The sequence below is a fragment of the Salmo trutta genome, chromosome 30 (assembly GCF_901001165.1).
Source record: "Salmo trutta chromosome 30, fSalTru1.1, whole genome shotgun sequence".
NCBI lineage: Eukaryota > Metazoa > Chordata > Actinopteri > Salmoniformes > Salmonidae > Salmo > Salmo trutta.
The window spans coordinates 43,931,204-43,951,469 of record NC_042986.1 but is presented as its reverse complement, the minus strand read 5'-3'; the positions used below and the strand labels follow the sequence as shown (position 1 = coordinate 43,951,469).

Sequence of the window (20,266 nt, the reverse complement as noted above, 5' to 3'; positions counted from 1 at the left end):
ACTGGTTTACTTGGTGTGGGGTTGGGACCACGATCTATTAAACACTGGTTTACTTGGTGTGGGGTTGGGACCACGATCTATTGAACACTGGTTTACTTGGTGTGGGGTTGGGACCACGATCTATTAAACACTGGTTTACTTGGTGTGGGGTTGGGACCACGATCTATTAAACACTGGTTTACTTGGTGTGGGGTTGGGACCACGATCTATTGAACACTGGTTTACTTGGTGTGGGGTTGGGACCACGATCTATTAAACACTGGTTTACTTGGTGTGGGGTTGGGACCACGATCTATTGAACACTGGTTTACTTGGTGTGGGGTTGGGACCACGATCTATTAAACACTGGTTTACTTGGTGTGGGGTTGGGACCACGATCTATTAACACTGGTTTACTTGTGTGGGGTTGGGACCACGATCTATTGAACACTGGTTTACTTGGTGTGGGGTTGGGACCACGATCTATTGAACACTGGTTTACTTGGTGTGGGGTTGGGACCACGATCTATTAAACACTGGTTACTTGGTGTGGGTTGGGACCACGATCTATTGAACACTGGTTTACTTGGTGTGGGGGTTGGGACCACGATCTATTGAACACTGGTTTACTTGGTGTGGGGTTGGGACCACGATCTATTGAACACTGGTTTACTTGGTGTGGGGTTGGGACCACGATCTATGAACACTGGTTTACTTGGTGTGGGTTTGGGACCACGATCTATTGAACACTGGTTTACTTGGTGTGGGGTTGGGACCACGATCTATTAAACACTGGTTTACTTGGTGTGGGGTTGGGACCACGATCTATTGAACACTGGTTTACTTGGTGTGGGGTTGGGACCACGATCTATTGAACACTGGTTTACTTGGTGTGGGGTTGGGACCACGATCTATGAACACTGTTTACCTTGGTGTGGGGTTGGGACCACGATCTATTAAACACTGGTTTACTTGGTGTGGGGTTGGGACCACGATCTATTAAACACTGGTTTACTTGGTGTGGGGTTGGGACCACGATCTATTAAACACTGGTTACTTGGTGTGGGGTTGGGACCACGATCTATTAACACTGGTTTACTTGGTGTGGGGTTGGGACCACGATCTATTAAACACTGGTTTACTTGGTGTGGGGTTGGGACCACGATCTATTAAACACTGGTTTACTTGGTGTGGGGTTGGGACCACGATCTATTAAACACTGGTTTACTTGGTGTGGGGTTGGGACCACGATCTATTAAACACTGGTTTACTTGGTGTGGGGGTTGGGACCACGATCTATTAGAACACTGGTTTACTTGGTGTGGGGTTGGGACCACGATCTATTGAACACTGGTTTACTTGGTGTGGGGTTGGGACCACGATCTATTGAACACTGGTTTACTTGGTGTGGGGTTGGGACCACGATCTATTGAACACTGGTTTACTTGGTGTGGGGTTGGGACCACGATCTATTGAACACTGGTTTACTTGGTGTGGGGTTGGGACCACGATCTATTGAACACTGGTTTACTTGGTGTGGGGTTGGGACCACGATCTATTGAACACTGGTTTACTTGGTGTGGGGTTGGGACCACGATCTATTGAACACTGGTTTACTTGGTGTGGGGTTGGGACCACGATCTATTGAACACTGGTTTACTTGGTGTGGGGTTGGGACCACGATCTATTGAACACTGGTTTACTTGGTGTGGGGTTGGGACCACGATCTATTGAACACTGGTTTACTTGGTGTGGGGTTGGGACCACGATCTATTGAACACTGGTTTACTTGGTGTGGGGTTGGGACCACCATCTATTAAACACTGGTTTACTTGGTGTGGGGTTGGGACCACCATCTATTGAACACTGGTTTACTTGGTGTGGGGTTGGGACCACGATCTATTGAACACTGGTTTACTTGGTGTGGGGTTGGGACCACGATCTATTAAACACTGGTTTACTTGGTGTGGGGTTGGGACCACGATCTATTAAACACTGGTTTACTTGGTGTGGGGTTGGGACCACGATCTATTAAACACTGGTTTACTTGGTGTGGGGTTGGGACCACGATCTATTAAACACTGGTTTACTTGGTGTGGGGTTGGGACCACGATCTATTAAACACTGGTTTACTTGGTGTGGGGTTGGGACCACGATCTATTAAACACTGGTTTACTTGGTGTGGGGTTGGGACCACGATCTATTAAACACTGGTTTACTTGGTGTGGGGTTGGGACCACGATCTATTAAACACTGGTTTACTTGGTGTGGGGTTGGGACCACAATCTATTAAACACTGGTTTACTTGGTGTGGGGTTGGGACCACGATCTATTAAACACTGGTTTACTTGGTGTGGGGTTGGGACCACGATCTATTAAACACTGGTTTACTTGGTGTGGGGTTGGGACCACGATCTATTAAACACTGGTTTACTTGGTGTGGGGTTGGGACCACGATCTATTAAACACTGGTTTACTTGGTGTGGGGTTGGGACCACGATCTATTAAACACTGGTTTACTTGGTGTGGGGTTGGGACCACGATCTATTAAACACTGGTTTACTTGGTGTGGGGTTGGGACCACGATCTATTGAACACTGGTTTACTTGGTGTGGGGTTGGGACCACGATCTATTAAATATTTGTACTATAAGACATTTGTGGATTTCTTTTGAAGGCTTTTCAAAATAAAGTTATTTTTTTAGGGTATTCAGGCTTGATTGTAATTTATTTCTCAGTCTTGAATGTGATGTGTTGGTTTGTTTCAGTACAGTGGGATGATTCAATGGCTTTTACCTGTTTTATGTTGTGGTGTGCAACAGTATTTTCTAACCAGTTAAAGGAGCCCCTACTTCAGGGATCATCAGCTAGATTCAGCCACGGACCGATTATATATATATTTTAATGGATGGTCAGGGGGCCAGAACATAATAACAAATAATTTGTAGACTGCAATTTCACCTAAAGCCCAAACAGATATATTAGACTAAAACATAATTTCAAACCTTGCTTACATTTATATACGATCACATATATCTCTCTATTATGCATGTGAATACTTTGGAACAGATTTCCAAAAATTGCTGGTGTTTTTACACTACTGTACAATATGCCCCCCTCTAAAAAATGATGTTCAGAAAACTTAGGGGGCCAACTAAAATCACAGCAGACCAAATTCGGCAGCCAGTTGGGGAACCCAGCCCTACTGATTTGTGAGTAGGAATGTAATTCAATACATTGTAATATGCATGTAATATATTGTATTGTAATACAAAGTACAATGTAATATATTCTAGGACTTGCAAATGTAATAGTAGCAGTGGAGACATTTAAAAGATAAAAGCAGCATAGCACAGTCAAACAGGCAGACTCTTAACATAGTTTTTCCCCCAGATTTATCATCATTATATTAATATATAGACATTCTGTCCTGTCCTGCTATTCGATGACAGTAGTTCTAATGACCTCAATTCAACAGCCGTCCAATCATATTCCCGGAGAAAGTTACGTCGGCGCGGTGTAAACCAATCGGATAGTCGAATCAACTATCAACATCCGCCTAACATCCGCCTAAACACTAAACGTAGCCATTTTCTTTTTTTAGGAACCGAACTAGCTAGCTAGCTAGCTAACTCAATCTCTCAGTACAAACCTGCAAATGTAACTAGCTAGATCAATATCATTACACCAAAAACATTTTAATTTTATTTTACTTGAACTCGAGGAAGGTAAGATATTTATAATTTGTACAATAATGTCGAGTTTCTTTTCAACTGTTAATAAAGGCTGGCCCTAAGAGCTCGTCGTGTTTACATTAGCTCACTAACTTCACCGCACTATCAGCTAGCTAACCGTGACTAAATAATACTTTCTGTATTATGTTTGGAAGTAATCCCAGCTATTTAGCTGCAGTTTAAAAATGTATTATGTGTATCAGTGTACTGTTCAATCAGTTGTGGTTTCGTGTGTCGGGACTATCAGTCGTCTAGAAACGGTATTATTCCTCGGTGCCGGTGGGTCGATATTACTGGCGGTCCATCGCGACTCTCTGGACTGGAGTTGCCCATCCCCTACTCTAGAGATAATAACAGACAACTCAGTGGAACTGTAAAATGGTCCGTTAAAAAAATATTACGATAGTAGTACGACATAAATACCAGTACTGTATATCTCTCACACCACCTTGGGCTAAGGTAGAGAGAGTGAGTCATTCAAGGTCTATGCAGTGGATAGAAATGTATGCCTGCCCAGTACTGTACTGTAGTGACAGATGATTACTTATCTATACCACTCGAGGAGCAGTGACCTAAATAGAAACATCGTATACACCAGGAACAGCATTAACAGCAGTAGTCTGTTTTAACAGCGCATTATCCTAAATAAACCGGCCTGGTAGCCAACCGCAGGTAGCTGGACAATAGCTAGGTTCAGGTTGACTGTCTGGCTAGTGTCTCTCTGGCCAGTGTTGAACGACTGTCTTGTTTGTGGCTGATCGCTATCACTTGCTGTCTAAAGAGGCCTAATATTTAGAATCATACTCTATTCAACTTTTAGTAATTTTAGGTCCCTTAAGGGACGTATGGTCTCTCTCTGACTCTAGGCCTGCTGTAACCTATAGCCAGAGGCTGTTTTCTACAGTCGCTAACCGTGGATAACTGGCGGCATTCACGCAAAACTGAAACCACCGCATTTAAACATGGAAAGATGACTTGGGATTATGCCCGAATATAGACAGTGTAGTTATTCCCTCCGCAAGGCAATCAAACAAGTAAAATGTCGGTATAGGGACAAAGTGGAGTCGCAATTTAGCAGCTCAGACATGAGACGTATGTGGCAGGTCCTACAGGCAATTACGGATATTACTGTACTGTTGGAGCTAGAAACACAAGCATTATATATTACTGTACTGTTGGAGCTAGAAACACCAGCATTAGGTATTACTGTACTGTTGGAGCTAGAAACACAAGCATTAGATATTACTGTACTGTTGGAGCTATAAACACAAGCATTAGATATTACTGTTGGAGCTAGAAACACAAGCATTATATATTACTGTACTGTTGGAGCTAGACACACCAGCATTAGGTATTACTGTACTGTTGGAGCTAGAAACACAAGCATTAGGTATTACTGTACTGTTGGAGCTAGAAACACAAGCATTAGGTATTACTGTACTGTTGGAGCTAGAAACACAAGCATTAGGTATTACTGTTGGAGCTAGAAACACAAGCATTAGGTATTACTGTTGGAGCTAGAAACACAAGCATTAGATATTACTGTACTGTTGGAGCTAGAAACACAAGCATTAGGTATTACTGTACTGTTGGAGCTATAAACACAAGCATTAGATATTACTGTTGGAGCTAGAAACACAAGCATTAGATATTACTGTACTGTTGGAGCTAGAAACACCAGCATTAGGTATTACTGTACTGTTGGAGCTAGAAACACAAGCATTAGATATTACTGTTGGAGCTAGAAACACAAGCATTAGGTATTACTGTACTGTTGGAGCTATAAACACAAGCATTAGATATTACTGTTGGAGCTAGAAACACAAGCGTTTTGCTGCACCTGCCATAACATCTGCAAATCTGTGTACGCTACCAATAAAATTAGATTTGATTTGGCTATTGGTCTCATTCACTGCCGGTACTGTAGCTGGCCTATCAAAATGCCTAGGGCTAGGCCCTGTAGCTAGGTACAGTTTTACACAGTGACCTACCTATCTGTCAGTTTTCATACTCAATGTTCTGTATGACTTTTGTGCGTTTCAGAGTGTGGAAATGCTGCGACTGTAGAAGAGGAGGAGGAGGAGAGCGAACAGTCAGTCAGTGGGCCGGTATGCACTATGACAGAAGGTAAGTTCACTTCTATCTCTCTGAGTTTCTACTGTAGTCTCTTCTATACTTTAAGCCCCCCCTTCTCTCTGTCTCACCATCTCTCCCTCTCTTCCCTCTAACTGAAGGGTGGGTCGGGGAGACTGCAACAGCTCTTCCGACCACGACTACCGCTACATGGACTACCGTGGCTACGGACAGGAAGAGGAGGAGCCGGGGACAGGATATGACTTCAGAGCTGCCTCCGGCCACGGGGACCAAGCCGACCGACTGGCGTGCGTCCGGGAGTTCGCGACCCCGGGCCGTCTCCACGACAACCGGCCGGGGTTCCGTCAGAGGCGTGGGGGTAGAGGGGAGGGGGGCGGTCCGGGTCGTGTGGGTAAAGGGTTACTATCATCCTGCCCCCCTCGATCCCTGGTCCAGCCAGAGGTAGCCCTGCCCAGGCTACAGAGAGAGGAGAGCGAAGGAGAGCAATACAGGAGAGACTTCCAGAGCTTCAGGCCTGGGTCCGAGGCCGGGGGAAGAGGGAGATACCCAGATAACCACACCTCTCACCCAGGGGAGAGAGAGGGAGACTGGGGGAGGATGGAAGGTGGAGGACAGGAGGATTACAACACCGTGATAAGAGGACCAGGGGAGGAGAAGAGGTTCCCCAGAGGAGGAGGACTAGGGAAGAGAAAGGTGGGCAGCTAAATCCACGGATGCAGGGGGACGTGTATTTTAGGATACTCAACCATATATAATAGACAGAATACAAGATAAGGACATTTTCTAAAGCAAATTTGTGTGTTTGCTTCCACTGTCTTCATTTTTTATTTTTTTATGGTAGTGGAAGAAATTGTTTTTACTGCAGTAGTAGTAGTAGTAGTGTTGATGGTACTACTGTAGAAATAGTACTATTGATTGTAGTAGCTAGTATCAGTAGTAGTGTTGTGAAGGGCGGCACACAATTGGCCCAGCGTCGTTAGGGTTTGGCCAGGGTAGGCCAAACTTGCCTAGTTAAATAAAGGTTACATAAAAAAATAAAAACCAGTCAGCTATTGCGAGTGTACCCATGAGTTTACCAGTCAAATTGACAGGGTTAGAGGTTTCAATTCTGTTCTATTCATTCTATTTCTATGTCTGCTACTGCATTGTGGGGGAGCCTTGCCTATGCAACCGAAGACTTGTTTCTTGTTTCAGCAAGGAGCAACAAAGTTTCATCACGTTGTTAAGAGTTTGTGTTACAGCAGAAACAGACTTGACTGCATGAATGCCTGGCCGTCCAGTCTTCAGTCTAGTCAGGGGTACCAGTCAATGTAGCTAATGTTTCTCTCCTTGAACCTTCTCCTCTAGTCTGGGTACCGGTCTCTTTAGCTAACGTTCCTCTCCTTGAACCTTCTCCTCTAGTCTGGGTACCATTCGGCAATCTAAGGTGTGTTCGAGAGTGCGCTCTGTCCGTTTTGTAAATTCAGAGCGTTGTCAGATTGTCCGTTTTGTAAATTCAGAGCGTTGTCAGATTGTAAATTCAGAGCGTTGTCAGATTGTCCGTTTTGTAAATTGAGTGTTGTCAGATTGTCCGTTTTGTAAATTCAGAGCGTTGTCAGATTGTCCGTTTTGTAAATTCAGAGCGTTGTCAGATTGTCCGTTTTGTAAATTCAGAGCACACTCTGGCCGAGGAGTAGGGTTGATCCGAGTGTCTGACCTCACAACGGCAGTCAAGCACCCAAGCTAACTGGGGAAAGTTAGCTAGCATGTTAGCTACTTCCAGACATAATTGAGAGAACAGCTCACTCTGACCATTTTACTCGCCCTAGCAGAGCTGGTTAGGCTGTTTTCATGTCACCCAGAGCGTTGGTGACTAACTGTGCTGCTGGCAACAATTTAATTAAGCTTTTTTTTGCCGATGTTTACTGACACCGGCCATATTCAACGGGTTTTGAGGGTTCGTAAATTCATCAGTTAGAGAGTGCTCTGAAATCAGAGTAGATAGACAGAGAGAATTTACTTACTCGCCCCTAAACGTTCAATATGCAGCTGGATATACAGCGAAGTTGCTCATTGTTTGTTGGAAATAACATTAATATGTTTCATGACAACATGTGGCGCCCAGAAAATAGAAGTATAACAAAGTCAAAAACAAACATTTTAGCTGTTATCTAGGCAATATGTTGAATTTTTAGAGGCTTAAAATCAAAGCTAAGACTGTTTTTGTGGTTGGAATTGCGTTATGTATTTAGTTTGAGAATTTAGACGAGAGCTAGCAACTTTTTAAAAGACCGTTGCATAGCAACCGGATACCGACGCTCGTAGATGATGTCACGGCGACGTTGACTGGCTAAGCGCATGCGCAGGAACACATCGTCGGGTCTAATGGTCGTGTCACGCAGAACTGAGCATGCGCAGGCCGTCAAAATCAAAGGCGCTCCTTCCATATAAAGTTTTTTTTTTAAATGAAAATGAAGACGTGTCGATTTGCCACTTTTTCACGAGGTTGGATTAATAACATGTTCCAAACCCCCCGACCTGCTCTGCTTGGTTTGTTTTCGCAAGCGTTATTGGAAGTGTTGTGATGTTGCCCCTCTGGGGGTTTAGAAACTCTTTGCCAATGTGTTTTTGTGGAGAGTTTCAATATTTGCATAATCATTGTGATTGGTGGATAGCAGTGAGGGTTATTGAATCAGTATCAAATCATCTGTTCTCCTCAAGCTCATTAATGATAGAATGTTCCTAATTTGAAGATGGTAGGAAGGCCAGTGTCTCTTGGTCCCGTGTGGCACAGATGGTAGAGCATGGTGTTTGCAACGCCAGGGTTGTGGGTTCGATTCCCACGGGGGACCAGTACGGAAAAGAAAAAGAAAAAAATGTATGAAATGTATGCATTCACTACTGAAAGTCGCTCTGGATAAGAGCGTCTGCTAAATGACTAAAATGTAAATGTCTTTGGCATATTACACGGAGTAGAATGTTACCTAAAGAGACTGGTACTTCAGTCAGCTGTTAATATACAGTATATACACTGAGTGGACCAAAACAGTAGGAACACCTTCCTAATATGGACTTGTATCCCGTTTGTCCTCAGAACAGCATCAATTTGTTGGAGGCATGGACTCTACAAGGTGTCGAAAGCGTTCCACAGGAATGCTGGTCCCATGTTGACTCCAATGCTTCACACAGTTTTGTCAAGTTGGCTGGATGTCCTTTGGGTGGTGGACCGTTCTTGGTATACATGGGAAAACTGTTGAGTGTGAAAACGCCAGCAGCGTTGCAGTTCTTAACACAAACCGGTGCACCTGGTACCTACTACCATATTCACCTGGTCAGTCTGTCATGGGAAAAATGGGTGTTCCTAATGATTTGTACACTTAGTGTGTGTGTGTGTGTGTGTGTGTGTATATAGTTTGAGAATTTAGACGAGAGCTAGCAACTTTTAAAAGACCGTTGCATATATATAAATATATATACTACATGACCAGAAGTATGTGGACACCTGCTTGTCGAACATCTCATTCCAAAATCATCGGCATTAATATGGAGTTGGTCCCCTCTTTGCTGCTATAACAGCCTCCGCTCTTCTGGTAAGGCTTTCTACTAGATGTTGGAACATTGCTGCGGGGGACTTCCTTCCATTCAGCCACAAGAGCATTAGTGAGGTCGGGCACTGATGTTGGGCGATTAGGCCTGGCTCGCTGTTCTGCATTCCAATTCACGCCAAAGGTTTTTGATGGGGTTGACACCAGGGGTCTGTGCAGGCCAGTCAAGTTCTTCCACACCGATCTTGACAAACCAGTTCTGTATGGACCTCGCTTTGTGCACGGTGGCATTGTCATGTTGAAACAGGAAAGGGCCTTCCCCCAAACTGTTGCCACAAAGTTGGAAGCACAGAATCGTTTAGAATGTCATTGTTTGCTGTAGAAGGAAGGTGAAGTTTCGTCCCAATCTGAGGTTCTGAGCACTCTGGAGCAGGTTTTCATCAAGGATCTCTCTGTACTTTGCTCCGTTCATCTTTCCCTCAGTCTTGACTTGTCTCTAAGTCCCTGCCGCTGAAAAACATCCCCACACTATGATGTTGCCACCACCATGCTTCACCGTAGGGATGGTGCCAGGTTTCCTCCAGACGTGATGCTTGGCATTCAGGCCAAATATTTCAATCTTGGTTTCATCAGACCAGAGAATCTTGTTTCTCATGGTCTGAGAGTCATTTAGATGCCTTTTGGCAAACACCAAGCGGGCTGTCATGTGCCTTTTACTGAGGAGTGGCTTCTGTCTGGCCACTACTGTAAAGGCCGGATTGGTGGAGTGCTGTAGAGATGGTTGTACTTCTGGAAGGTTCTCCCATCTCCACAGAGGAACTCTAGAACTCTGTCAGAGTGACCATCGTGTTCTTGGTCACCTCCCTGACCAAGGCCCTTCTCCCTCGATTGCTCAGTTTGGCCGGGCAGCCAGCTCTAGGAAGAGTCTTGGTGGTTCCAAACTTCTTCCATTTAAGAATGATGGAGGCCACTGTGTTCTTGGGGACCTTCAATGCTGCAGAAATGTTTTGGTACCCTTCCCCAGATCTGTGCCTCGACACAATCCTGTCTCGGAGCTCTACGGACAATTCCTTCAACCTCATGTCTTGGTTTTCGCTCTGACATGCACTGTCAACTGTGGGACCTTATATAGACAGGTGTGTGCCTTTCCAAATCATGTCCAATCAATTGAATTTACCACAGGTGGACTCCAATCAAGTTGTAGAAACATCTCAAGGATGATCAATGGAAACAGGATGCACCTGAGCTCCATTTAGAGTCTGATAAAATAATTATCTAATAAAGGTAAATTAAATAATAATCCATTATTAATTAGTAGTTATGGATAATGAATAATTAATGTACTGAATGGTTAGTCCCATAAGGTCTAGTAGAAGGCCGGGACAAAATGTGTGTGTGTTTTTAAGCAGGGGTGTTTTAGTAGCAGGGAGATAAGAAAACAGTAGACTTCTGTTTTACCTGACTTAGAAACATGGAGAGACTTTGGAGAAAACCGGGGAGTTACCTCCAAGGTTTCTCTAATCTCGGGGGAAAGGAACGGGCAGCGCTGGATAGTGATTAACGGTTGTGAGAAATCCGGGGAGTGAAACATACATCTAATATTTGTGTGTATGTATGTGCGTAGGTTAACTACGGTTTGTGTGTGGAGGAGTGTGCGTAAATGAGGAGCCTGGTATATATAATGATGTTTTGTTATTTGGACCTCCAGAACGTTCTCATGAATAAAGCCGCATGAACCTTTTGCAGAAAAGCTGAGTCCTTGCCTAATTATTCTTAAACCCAGTGTCTTACAAACCCTGGGGATTAGTCAAGGCTTATTGATTGCTAATTATTATCATTAAGATATAACATTCCGTTAACAGAGTCTCATCGCAAAGGGTCTGAATAATTATGTAAATAAGGGATGTCTGTTTTTTTATTTTTAGTAACTAACCGTTGGTTATATGGTAATATTACCAGCCAGGTAGTAGTGACTGTAGTAGAAGTAACCTATGACTGTGGTACTTCTATCTCCATAGGGTTTCTCCATGGGTTGTCCCGGTGAGGACCGTGGGGGTCCAGATCCCAGCTCATCCTCCTCCTCTTCCTGTATAGAGCACCCGGTTCAGATGGACTACAGACCAGACCTCCTGGACTACAACCAGAGACCTTCCAACATCATCATGTTACGCATGCTGCCACCCAATGCTACTGCCAACGAGGTGTGTGTGTGTGTCCAAATGATGAAATGTGGTTTATGTGTGCTATCATTGAGGTGTGTGTGTGTGTGTGTGTGTGTGTGTGTGTGTGTGTGTGTGTAGATCCGTGCCCAGCTTCAGGACCAGGGGATTGACACAACAGAGGTTATGATTCGCCTGATGACAAACAAGTCTTCAGGTGAGACTGACATACTGATCTCGTCTCTCTCTCTTCCCCTCTTTCTCCTCTCTTCTTTCCCCTATTCTCTCTCTCTCCTTCCTTCCTCACTCCTTCCTCTCTCTCTCCTTCCTCTCTCTCTCCTTCCTCTCTTTCTCCTTCCTCTCTCTCTCCTTCCTCTCTCTCTCCTTCCTCTCTCTCTCCTTCCTTCTCTCTCTCTCTCTCTCTCTCTCTCTCTCTCCTCTCTCTCTCTCCTCTCCTTCCTCTCTCTCTCTCTCTGCCCTTTTATTTCATTGCTCTGACTGGCTGACCACTCTTTCTCCTCCATCCCCCTCAATTCTCCGTTCACTGCCAAATATGACATATTCCACTGTTGTTCTCTTCCACCTCAAAGCATAGAGGAGCTGATGTGTGTTTGTTCCTCTGAGTTTAGAGATCAGACTCAAAGTGAAGTGGCCACATCTATTTCTACCTCTCTCTTGCCCAATCCCAAATCAACCACTAACTTATCCGCCGCTCATATTGAATCCACACAATTGCCTAAGACATTGGGGGCTGGCAGGTTCATTGGGGGCTGGCAGGGACATTGGGGGCTGGCAGGTTCATTGGGGGCTGGCAGGGACATTGGGGGCTGGCAGGGACATTGGGGGCTGGCAGGTTCATTGGGGGCTGGCAGGTTCATTGGGGGCTGGCAGGTTCATTGGGGGCTGGCAGGTTCGTTGGGGGCTGGCAGGTTCGTTGGGCTGGCAGGGACATTGGGGGCTGGCAGGTTCCTTGGGGGCTGGCAGGTTCCTTGGGGGCTGGCAGGGACATTGGGGGCTGGCAGGGACATTGGGGGCTGGCAGGTTCGTTGGGGGCTGGCAGGTTCGTTGGGGCTGGCAGGGACATTGGGGGCTGGCAGGTTCCTTGGGGGCTGGCAGGGACATTGGGGGCTTGCAGGGACATTGGGGGCTGGCAGGTAATAGTGCATAAATACCTCACACCAGGTAATAGTACATAAATACCTCACACCAGGTAATACTACATAAATACCTCACACCAGGTAATACTACATAAATACCTCACACCAGGTAATAGTACATAAATACCTCACCAGGTAATAGTACATAAATACCTCACCAGGTAATAGTACATAAATACCTCACACCAGGTAATAGTACATAAATACCTCACACCAGGTAATAGTGCATAAATACCTCACACCAGGTAATACTACATAAATACCTCACACCAGGTAATACTACATAAATACCTCACACCAGGTAATAGTACATAAATACCTCACCAGGTAATAGTACATAAATACCTCACACCAGGTAATAGTACATAAATACCTCACACCAGGTAATACTACATAAATACCTCACACCAGGTAATAGTACATAAATACCTCACACCAGGTAATAGTACATAAATACCTCACACCAGGTAATACTACATAAATACCTCACACCAGGTAATAGTACATAAATACCTCACACCAGGTAATACTACATAAATACCTCACACCAGGTAATACTACATAAATACCTCACACCAGGTAATAGTACATAAATACCTCACCAGGTAATAGTACATAAATACCTCACACCAGGTAATAGTACATAAATACCTCACACCAGGTAATAGTACATAAATACCTCACACCAGGTAATACTACATAAATACCTCACACCAGGTAATAGTACATAGATCTCACACCAGGTAATACTACATAAATACCTCACACCAGGTAATAGTACATAAATACCTCACACCAGGTAATAGTACATAAATACCTCACACCAGGTAATAGTACATAAATACCTCACACCAGGTAATACTACATAAATACCTCACCAGGTAATAGTACATAAATACCTCACACCAGGTAATAGTATATAGATCTCACACCAGGTAATAGTACATAAATACCTCACACCAGGTAATACTACATAAATACCAGGTAATAGTATATAAATACCTCACACCAGGTAATACTACATAAATACCTCACACCAGGTAATAGTATATAGATCTCACACCAGGTAATACTACATAAATACCTCACACCAGGTAATAGTACATAAATACCTTACACCAGGTAATAGTTACCTGTCCAGTGTAGCAGCAACACAACAATGGCAGTAGCTCCCCTGTAAGGGTCTATTAGGGATAAAACACACCCTCTCCCTCCTCTCGCTTTCTCTCTCCCTCCTCTCCCTCCTCTCTCTCCTCTCCCTCCTCTCGCTTTCTCTCCATCCTCTCCCTCCTCTCGCTTTCTCTCTCCCTCCTCTCCCTCCTCTCCCTCGTCTCTCTCTCCTCTCCCTCCTCTCGCTTTCTCTCTCCCTCGTCTCTCTCCCTCCTCTCCCTCGTCTCTCTCTCTCCTCTCCCTCGTCTCTCTCTCCTCTCCCTCCTCTCGCTTTCTCTCCCTCCTCTCTCCCTCCTCTCTCTCGCCTCTCACTCCTATCTCCTCTCCCTCCTCTCTCCCTCCTCTCCCTCCTCTCTCCTCTCTCTCCCCTCTCTCTCCCCTCTCTCTCTCTCTCCTCTCACTCCTCCCTCCTCTCTCTCTCCTCTCACTCCTCCCTCCTCTCTCTCTCCTCTCACTCCTCCCTCCTCTCTCTCCCCTCTCTCTCCCCTCTCTCCCTCCTCTCACTCCTCCCTCCTCTCCCCCTCCTCTCTCTCTCCCCTCTCTCCCCCCTCTCCCTCCTCCCTCCTCTCTCCCCTCTCTCCCTCCTCTCTCTCCCCTCTCACCCTCTCTCTCTTCTCTCCTCTTCTCTCTCCCCCCTCTCTCTCCCCCCTCTCCCTCCTCTCTCCCTCCTCTCTCTCTCCCCTCTCTCCCCCCTCTCCCCCCTCTCCCTCCTCTCTCCCCTCTCCCTCCTCTCCCCCCCCTCTCCCCCCTCTCCCTCCTCTCTCTCCCCACTCTCACCCTCTCTCTCTTCTCCTCTTCTCTCTCCCCCCTCTCTCTCCCCCCTCTCCCTCCTCTCTCCTCTCTCTCTCTCTCTCCTCTCTCCCCCCCTCTCCCTCCTCTCTCCCTCCTCTCTCTCTCCCCTCTCTCTCCCCTCTCCCTCTCTCCCCTCTCTCCCCCCTCTCCCTCCTCTCTTTCCCCTCTCTCACCCTCTCTCTCTTCTCTCCTCTTCTCTCTCCCCCCTCTCTCTCCCCCCTCTCCCTCCTCTCTCCTCTCTCTCTCTCCTCTCTCTCCCCCCTCTCCCTCCTCTCTCTCCCCTCTCTCTCTCCCCCTCTCTCTCTTCTCTCCTCTTCTCTCTCCTCTCTCTAAAGCACTAACCCGACACTGCGTTGTTATGTTGTTGTTGTTGTTGGGTTGCCATGGCGCTGGCTGGTTGGCGTGGTGACCAGGTCAGAGCCGTGGATTCGCCTTCGTGGAGTTTAATCACATACAGGAGGCCTGCCGCTGGATGGAGACCAATCAGGTCACTCTACACACACACACACACACACACACACACACTGAGACACACACACACCTGTGTTTTCTGATGCTGATTAATGTCTGTGGTATAACTGATGTGGTCTGTGGTATAACTGATGCTGATGTGGTATAACTGATGCTGGTGTGGTCTGTGGTATAACTGATGCTGATGTGGTCTGTGGTATAACTGATGCTGATGTGGTATAACTGATGCTGGTGTGGTCTGTGGTATAACTGATGCTGATGTGGTCTGTGGTATAACTGATGCTGATGTGGTCTGTGGTATAACTGATGTGGTCTGTGGTATAACTGATGCTGATGTGGTATAACTGATGCTGATGTGGTCTGTGGTATAACTGATGCTGGTGTGGTATAACTGATGCTGATGTGTTCTGTGGTATAACTGATGCTGATGTGGTATAACTGATGCTGGTGTGGTATAACTGATGCTGATGTGGTATAACTGATGCTGATGTGGTATAACTGATGCTGATGTGGTATAACTGATGCTGGTGTGGTCTGTGGTATAACGCTGGTGTGGTATAACTGATGCTGGTGTGGTCTGTGGTATAACTGATGCTGGTGTGGTATAACTGATGCTGGTGTGGTATAACTGATGCTGATGTGGTATAACTGATGCTGATGTGGTATAACTGATGCTGATGTGGTCTGTGGTATAACTGATGCTGGTGTGGTCTGTGGTATAACTGATGCTGATGTGGTCTGTGGTATAACTGGTGTGGTCTGTAGTATAACTGATGCTGATGTGGTCTGTGGTATAACTGATGCTGATGTGGTCTGTGGTATAACTGATGTGGTCTGTGGTATAAGTGATGCTGATGTGGTCTGTGGTATAACTGGTGTGGTCTGTAGTATAACTGATGCTGATGTGGTCTGTGGTATAACTGATGCTGGTGTGGTCTGTGGTATAACTGATGCTGGTGTGGTATAACTGATGCTGATGTGGTCTGTGGAATAACTGATGCTGATGTGGTCTGGTATAACTGATGCTGGTGTGATCTGTGGAATAACTGATGTGGTCTGTGGTATAACTGATGCTGATGTGGTCTGTGGTATAACTGGTGTGGTCTGTAGTATAACTGATGCTGATGTGGTCTGTGGTATAACTGATGCTGATGTGGTCTGTGGTATAACTGATGCTGGTGTGGTCTGTGGTTTAACTGATGCTGATGTGGTATAACTGATGCTGGTGTGGTCTGTGGAAAAACTGATGCTGATGTGGTCTGTGGTATAACTGATGCTGGTGTGGTCAGTGGTATAACTGATGCTGATGTGGTCTGTGGTATAACTGATGCTGATGTGGTTTGTGGTAAAAACTGATGCTGATGTGGTCTGTGGTATAACTGATGCTGGTGTGGTCTGTGGTATAACTGATGCTGATGTGGTATAACTGATGCTGGTGTGGTCTGTAGTATAACTGATGCTGGTGTGGTCTGTAGTATAACTGATGCTGATATGGTCTGTGGTATAACTGATGCTGATGTGGTATAACTGATGCTGATGTGGTCTGTGGTATAACTGATGCTGGTGTGGTCTGTGGTATAACTGATGCTGATGTGGTATAACTGATGCTGGTGTGGTCTGTGGTATAACTGATGCTGATGTGGTCTGTGGTATAACTGATGCTGATGTGGTCTGTGGTATAACTGATGTGGTCTGTGGTATAACTGATGCTGATGTGTTCTGTGGTATAACTGATGTGGTCTGTGGTATAACTGATGCTGGTGTGGTATAACTGATGCTGATGTGGTATAACTGATGCTGATGTGGTCTGTGGTATAACTGATGCTGATGTGGTCTGTGGTATAACTGGTGTGGTCTGTAGTATAACTGATGCTGATGTGGTCTGTGGTATAACTGATGCTGATGTGGTCTGTGGTATAACTGATGTGGTCTGTGGTATAACTGATGCTGATGTGGTCTGTGGTATAACTGGTGTGGTCTGTAGTATAACTGATGCTGATGTGGTCTGTGGTATAACTGATGCTGGTGTGGTCTGTGGTATAACTGATGCTGGTGTGGTATAACTGATGCTGATGTGGTATAACTGATGCTGGTGTTGTATAACTGATGCTGATGTGGTATACCTGATGCTGATGTGGTCTGTGGTATAACTGATGCTGATGTGGTCTGTGGAATAACTGATGCTGATGTGGTCTGGTATAACTGATGCTGGTGTGATCTGTGGAATAACTGATGTGGTCTGTGGTATAACTGATGCTGATGTCGTCTGTGGTATAACTGGTGTGGTCTGTAGTATAACTGATGCTGATGTGGTCTGTGGTATAACTGATGCTGATGCTGATGTGGTATAACTGATGCTGGTGTGGTCTGTGGAAAAACTGATGCTGATGTGGTCTGTGGTATAACTGATGCTGGTGTGGTCTGTGGTATAACTGATGCTGATGTGGTCTGTGGTATAACTGATGCTGATGTGGTCTGTGGTAAAAACTGATGCTGATGTGGTCTGTGGTATAACTGATGTGGTCTGTGGTATAACTGATGCTGGTGTGGTCTGTGGTATAACTGATGCTGATGTGGTATAACTGATGCTGGTGTGGTCTGTAGTATAACTGATGCTGGTGTGGTCTGTAGTATAACTGATGCTGATGTGGTCTGTGGTATAACTGATGCTGATGTGGTATAACTGATGCTGATGTGGTCTGTGGTATAACTGATGTGGTCTGTGGTATAACTGATGCTGGTGTGGTCTGTGGTATAACTGATGTGGTCTGTGGTATAACTGATGCTGGTGTGGTCTGTGGTATAACTGATGCTGATGTGGTATAACTGATGCTGGTGTGGTCTGTGGTATAACTGATGCTGATGTGGTCTGTGGTATAACTGATGCTGATGTGGTCTGTGGTATAACTGATGTGGTCTGTGGTATAACTGATGCTGATGTGTTCTGTGGTATAACTGATGTGGTCTGTGGTATAACTGATGCTGGTGTGGTATAACTGATGCTGGTGTGGTCTGTGGTATAACTGATGCTGGTGTGGTCTGTGGTATAACTGATGCTGGTGTGGTATAACTGATGCTGGTGTGGTATAACTGATGCTGGTGTGGTATAACTGACACACCAATGCACATCAGACCCTTTCCACTGTCTCCTCGCTCTCTTTTTTAACTTCTTTCAGAGGACTTCAAAACCCTACGCCACTCGTTCTATCCCTCTCTCTTCCCCCCTCGCTCTATCCTTCTCTCTTCCCCCCCTCGCTCTATCCCTCTCTCTTTCCCCCCTCGCTCTATCCCTCTCTCTTCCCCCCCTCGCTCTATCCCTCTCTCTATCCCTCTCTCTTTCCACCCCTCACTCTATCCCTCTCTCTTCCCCCCCTCGCTCTATCCCTCTCTCTTTCCCCCTCGCTCTATCCCTCTCTCTTTCCCCCCTCGCTCTATCCCTCTCTCTTCCCCCCCTCGCTCTATCCCTCTCTCTTCCCCCCCTCGCTCTATCCCTCTCTCTTCCCCCCTCGCTCTATCCCTCTCTCTTCCCCCCCTCGCTCTATCCCTCTCTCTATCCCTCTCTCTTTCTATCCCTCTCTCTATCCCTCTCTCTTCCCCCCCTCGCTCTATCCCTCTCTCTTTCTATCCCTCTCTCTTTCTATCCCTCTCTCTATCTCTCTCTCTTTCCCCCTCTCTCTATCCCTCTCTCTTTCCACCCCTCTCTCTATCCCTCTCTCTTTCTATCCCTCGCTCTATCCCTCTCTCTTACCCCCCCCTCGCTCTATCCCTCTCTCTTTCCCCCCTCGCTCTATCCCTCTCTCTTTCCCCCTCGCTCTATCCCTCTCTCCTTCCCCCTCGCTCTATCCCTCTCTCTTCCCCCCTCGCTCTCTTTCCCTCCTTCCCTCTCTCTTCCCCCCTTGCTCTATCCCTCTCTCTTCCCCCCTCGCTCTTTCCCTCTCTCTTCCCCCCTCGCTCTATCCCTCTCTCTTCCCCCCCTCGCTCTATCCCTCTCTCTTCCCCCCCCTCTCTCTATCCCTCTCTCTATCCCTCTCTCTTTCCCCCCTCGCTCTATCCCTCTCTCTATCCCTCTCTCTTCCCCCCTCGCTCTATCCCTCTCTCTTCCCCCCTCGCTCTATCCCTCTCTCTTCCCCCCTCGCTCTATCCCCTCTCTCTCCCGCCCCCTCGCTCTATCCCTCTCTCTTCCCCCCCTCGCTCTATCCCTCTCTCTTCCCCCCCTCGCTCTATCCCTCTCTCTTTCCCCCCTCGTTCTATCCCTCTCTCTTCCCCCCCTCGCTCTTTCCCCTCTCTCTTCCCCCCTCGCTCTATCCCCCCTCGCTCTATCCCTCGCTCTATCCCCCCCTCGCTCTATCCCTCTCTCTTCCCCCCCTCGCTCTATCCCTCGCTCTATCCCCCCTCGCTCTATCCCTCTCTCTATCCCTCTCTCTTCCCCCCCTCGCTCTATCCCTCTCTCTTCCCCCCCTCGCTCTATCCCTCGCTCTATCCCTCTCTCTTCCCCCCCTCTCTCTATCCCTCTCTCTTCCCCCCTCACTCTATCCCTCTCTCTACTCCCCCCTCGCTCTATCCCTCTCTCTTCCCCCCCTTGCTCTATCCCTCTCTCTTCCCCCCTCGCTCTATCCCTCTCTCTTCCCCCCCTCGCTCTATCCTTCTCTCTATCCCCCCTCGCTCTATCCCTCTCTCTATCCCTCTCTCTTCGCCCCTCGCTCTATCCCTCTCTCTATCCCTCTCTCCCCCCCCCTCGCTCTATCCCTCTCTCTTCCCCCCTCACTCTATCCCTCTCTCTACTCCCCCCTCGCTCTATCCCTCTCTCTCCCCCCTCGCTCTATCCCTCTCTCTTCCCCCCTCGCTCTATCCCTCTCTCTTCCCCCCCTCGCTCTATCCCTCTCTCTTTCCCCCTCGCTCTATCCCTCTCTCTTCCCCCCTCGCTCTATCCCTCTCTCTTTCCCCCCTCGCTCTATCCCTCTCTCTTTCCCCCTCGCTCTATCCCTCTCTCTTCCCCCCTCGCTCTATCCCTCTCTCTTCCCCCTCGCTCTATCCCTCTCTCTTTCCCCCCTCGTTCTATCCCTCTCTCTATCCCTCTCTCTTCCCCCCTCACTCTATCCCTCTCTCTTTCCCCCCTCGCTCTATCCCTCTCTCTTCCCCCCCTCTCTCTATCCCTCTCTCTTCCCCCCCTCGTTCTATCCCTCTCTC

At 46.9% G+C, this 20,266-nt stretch overlaps 1 protein-coding gene across 1 annotated transcript in view; it reads left to right on the top strand.

Annotated features, from left to right (window-relative positions):
- Positions 1 to 3,540: 3,540 nt before the first annotated feature.
- Positions 3,541 to 20,266, top strand: part of LOC115168735 (RNA-binding protein 10) — a gene marked incomplete at its 3' end in the record, with an annotated part of 33,708 nt that continues 16,982 nt past the window's right edge. The window contains 6 exon segments of the mRNA XM_029724276.1: positions 3,541 to 3,706; positions 5,756 to 5,839; positions 5,947 to 6,499; positions 11,349 to 11,531; positions 11,631 to 11,706; positions 15,022 to 15,095. Of these exon segments, the coding sequence (XP_029580136.1) occupies positions 5,823 to 5,839; positions 5,947 to 6,499; positions 11,349 to 11,531; positions 11,631 to 11,706; positions 15,022 to 15,095 (903 nt within the window).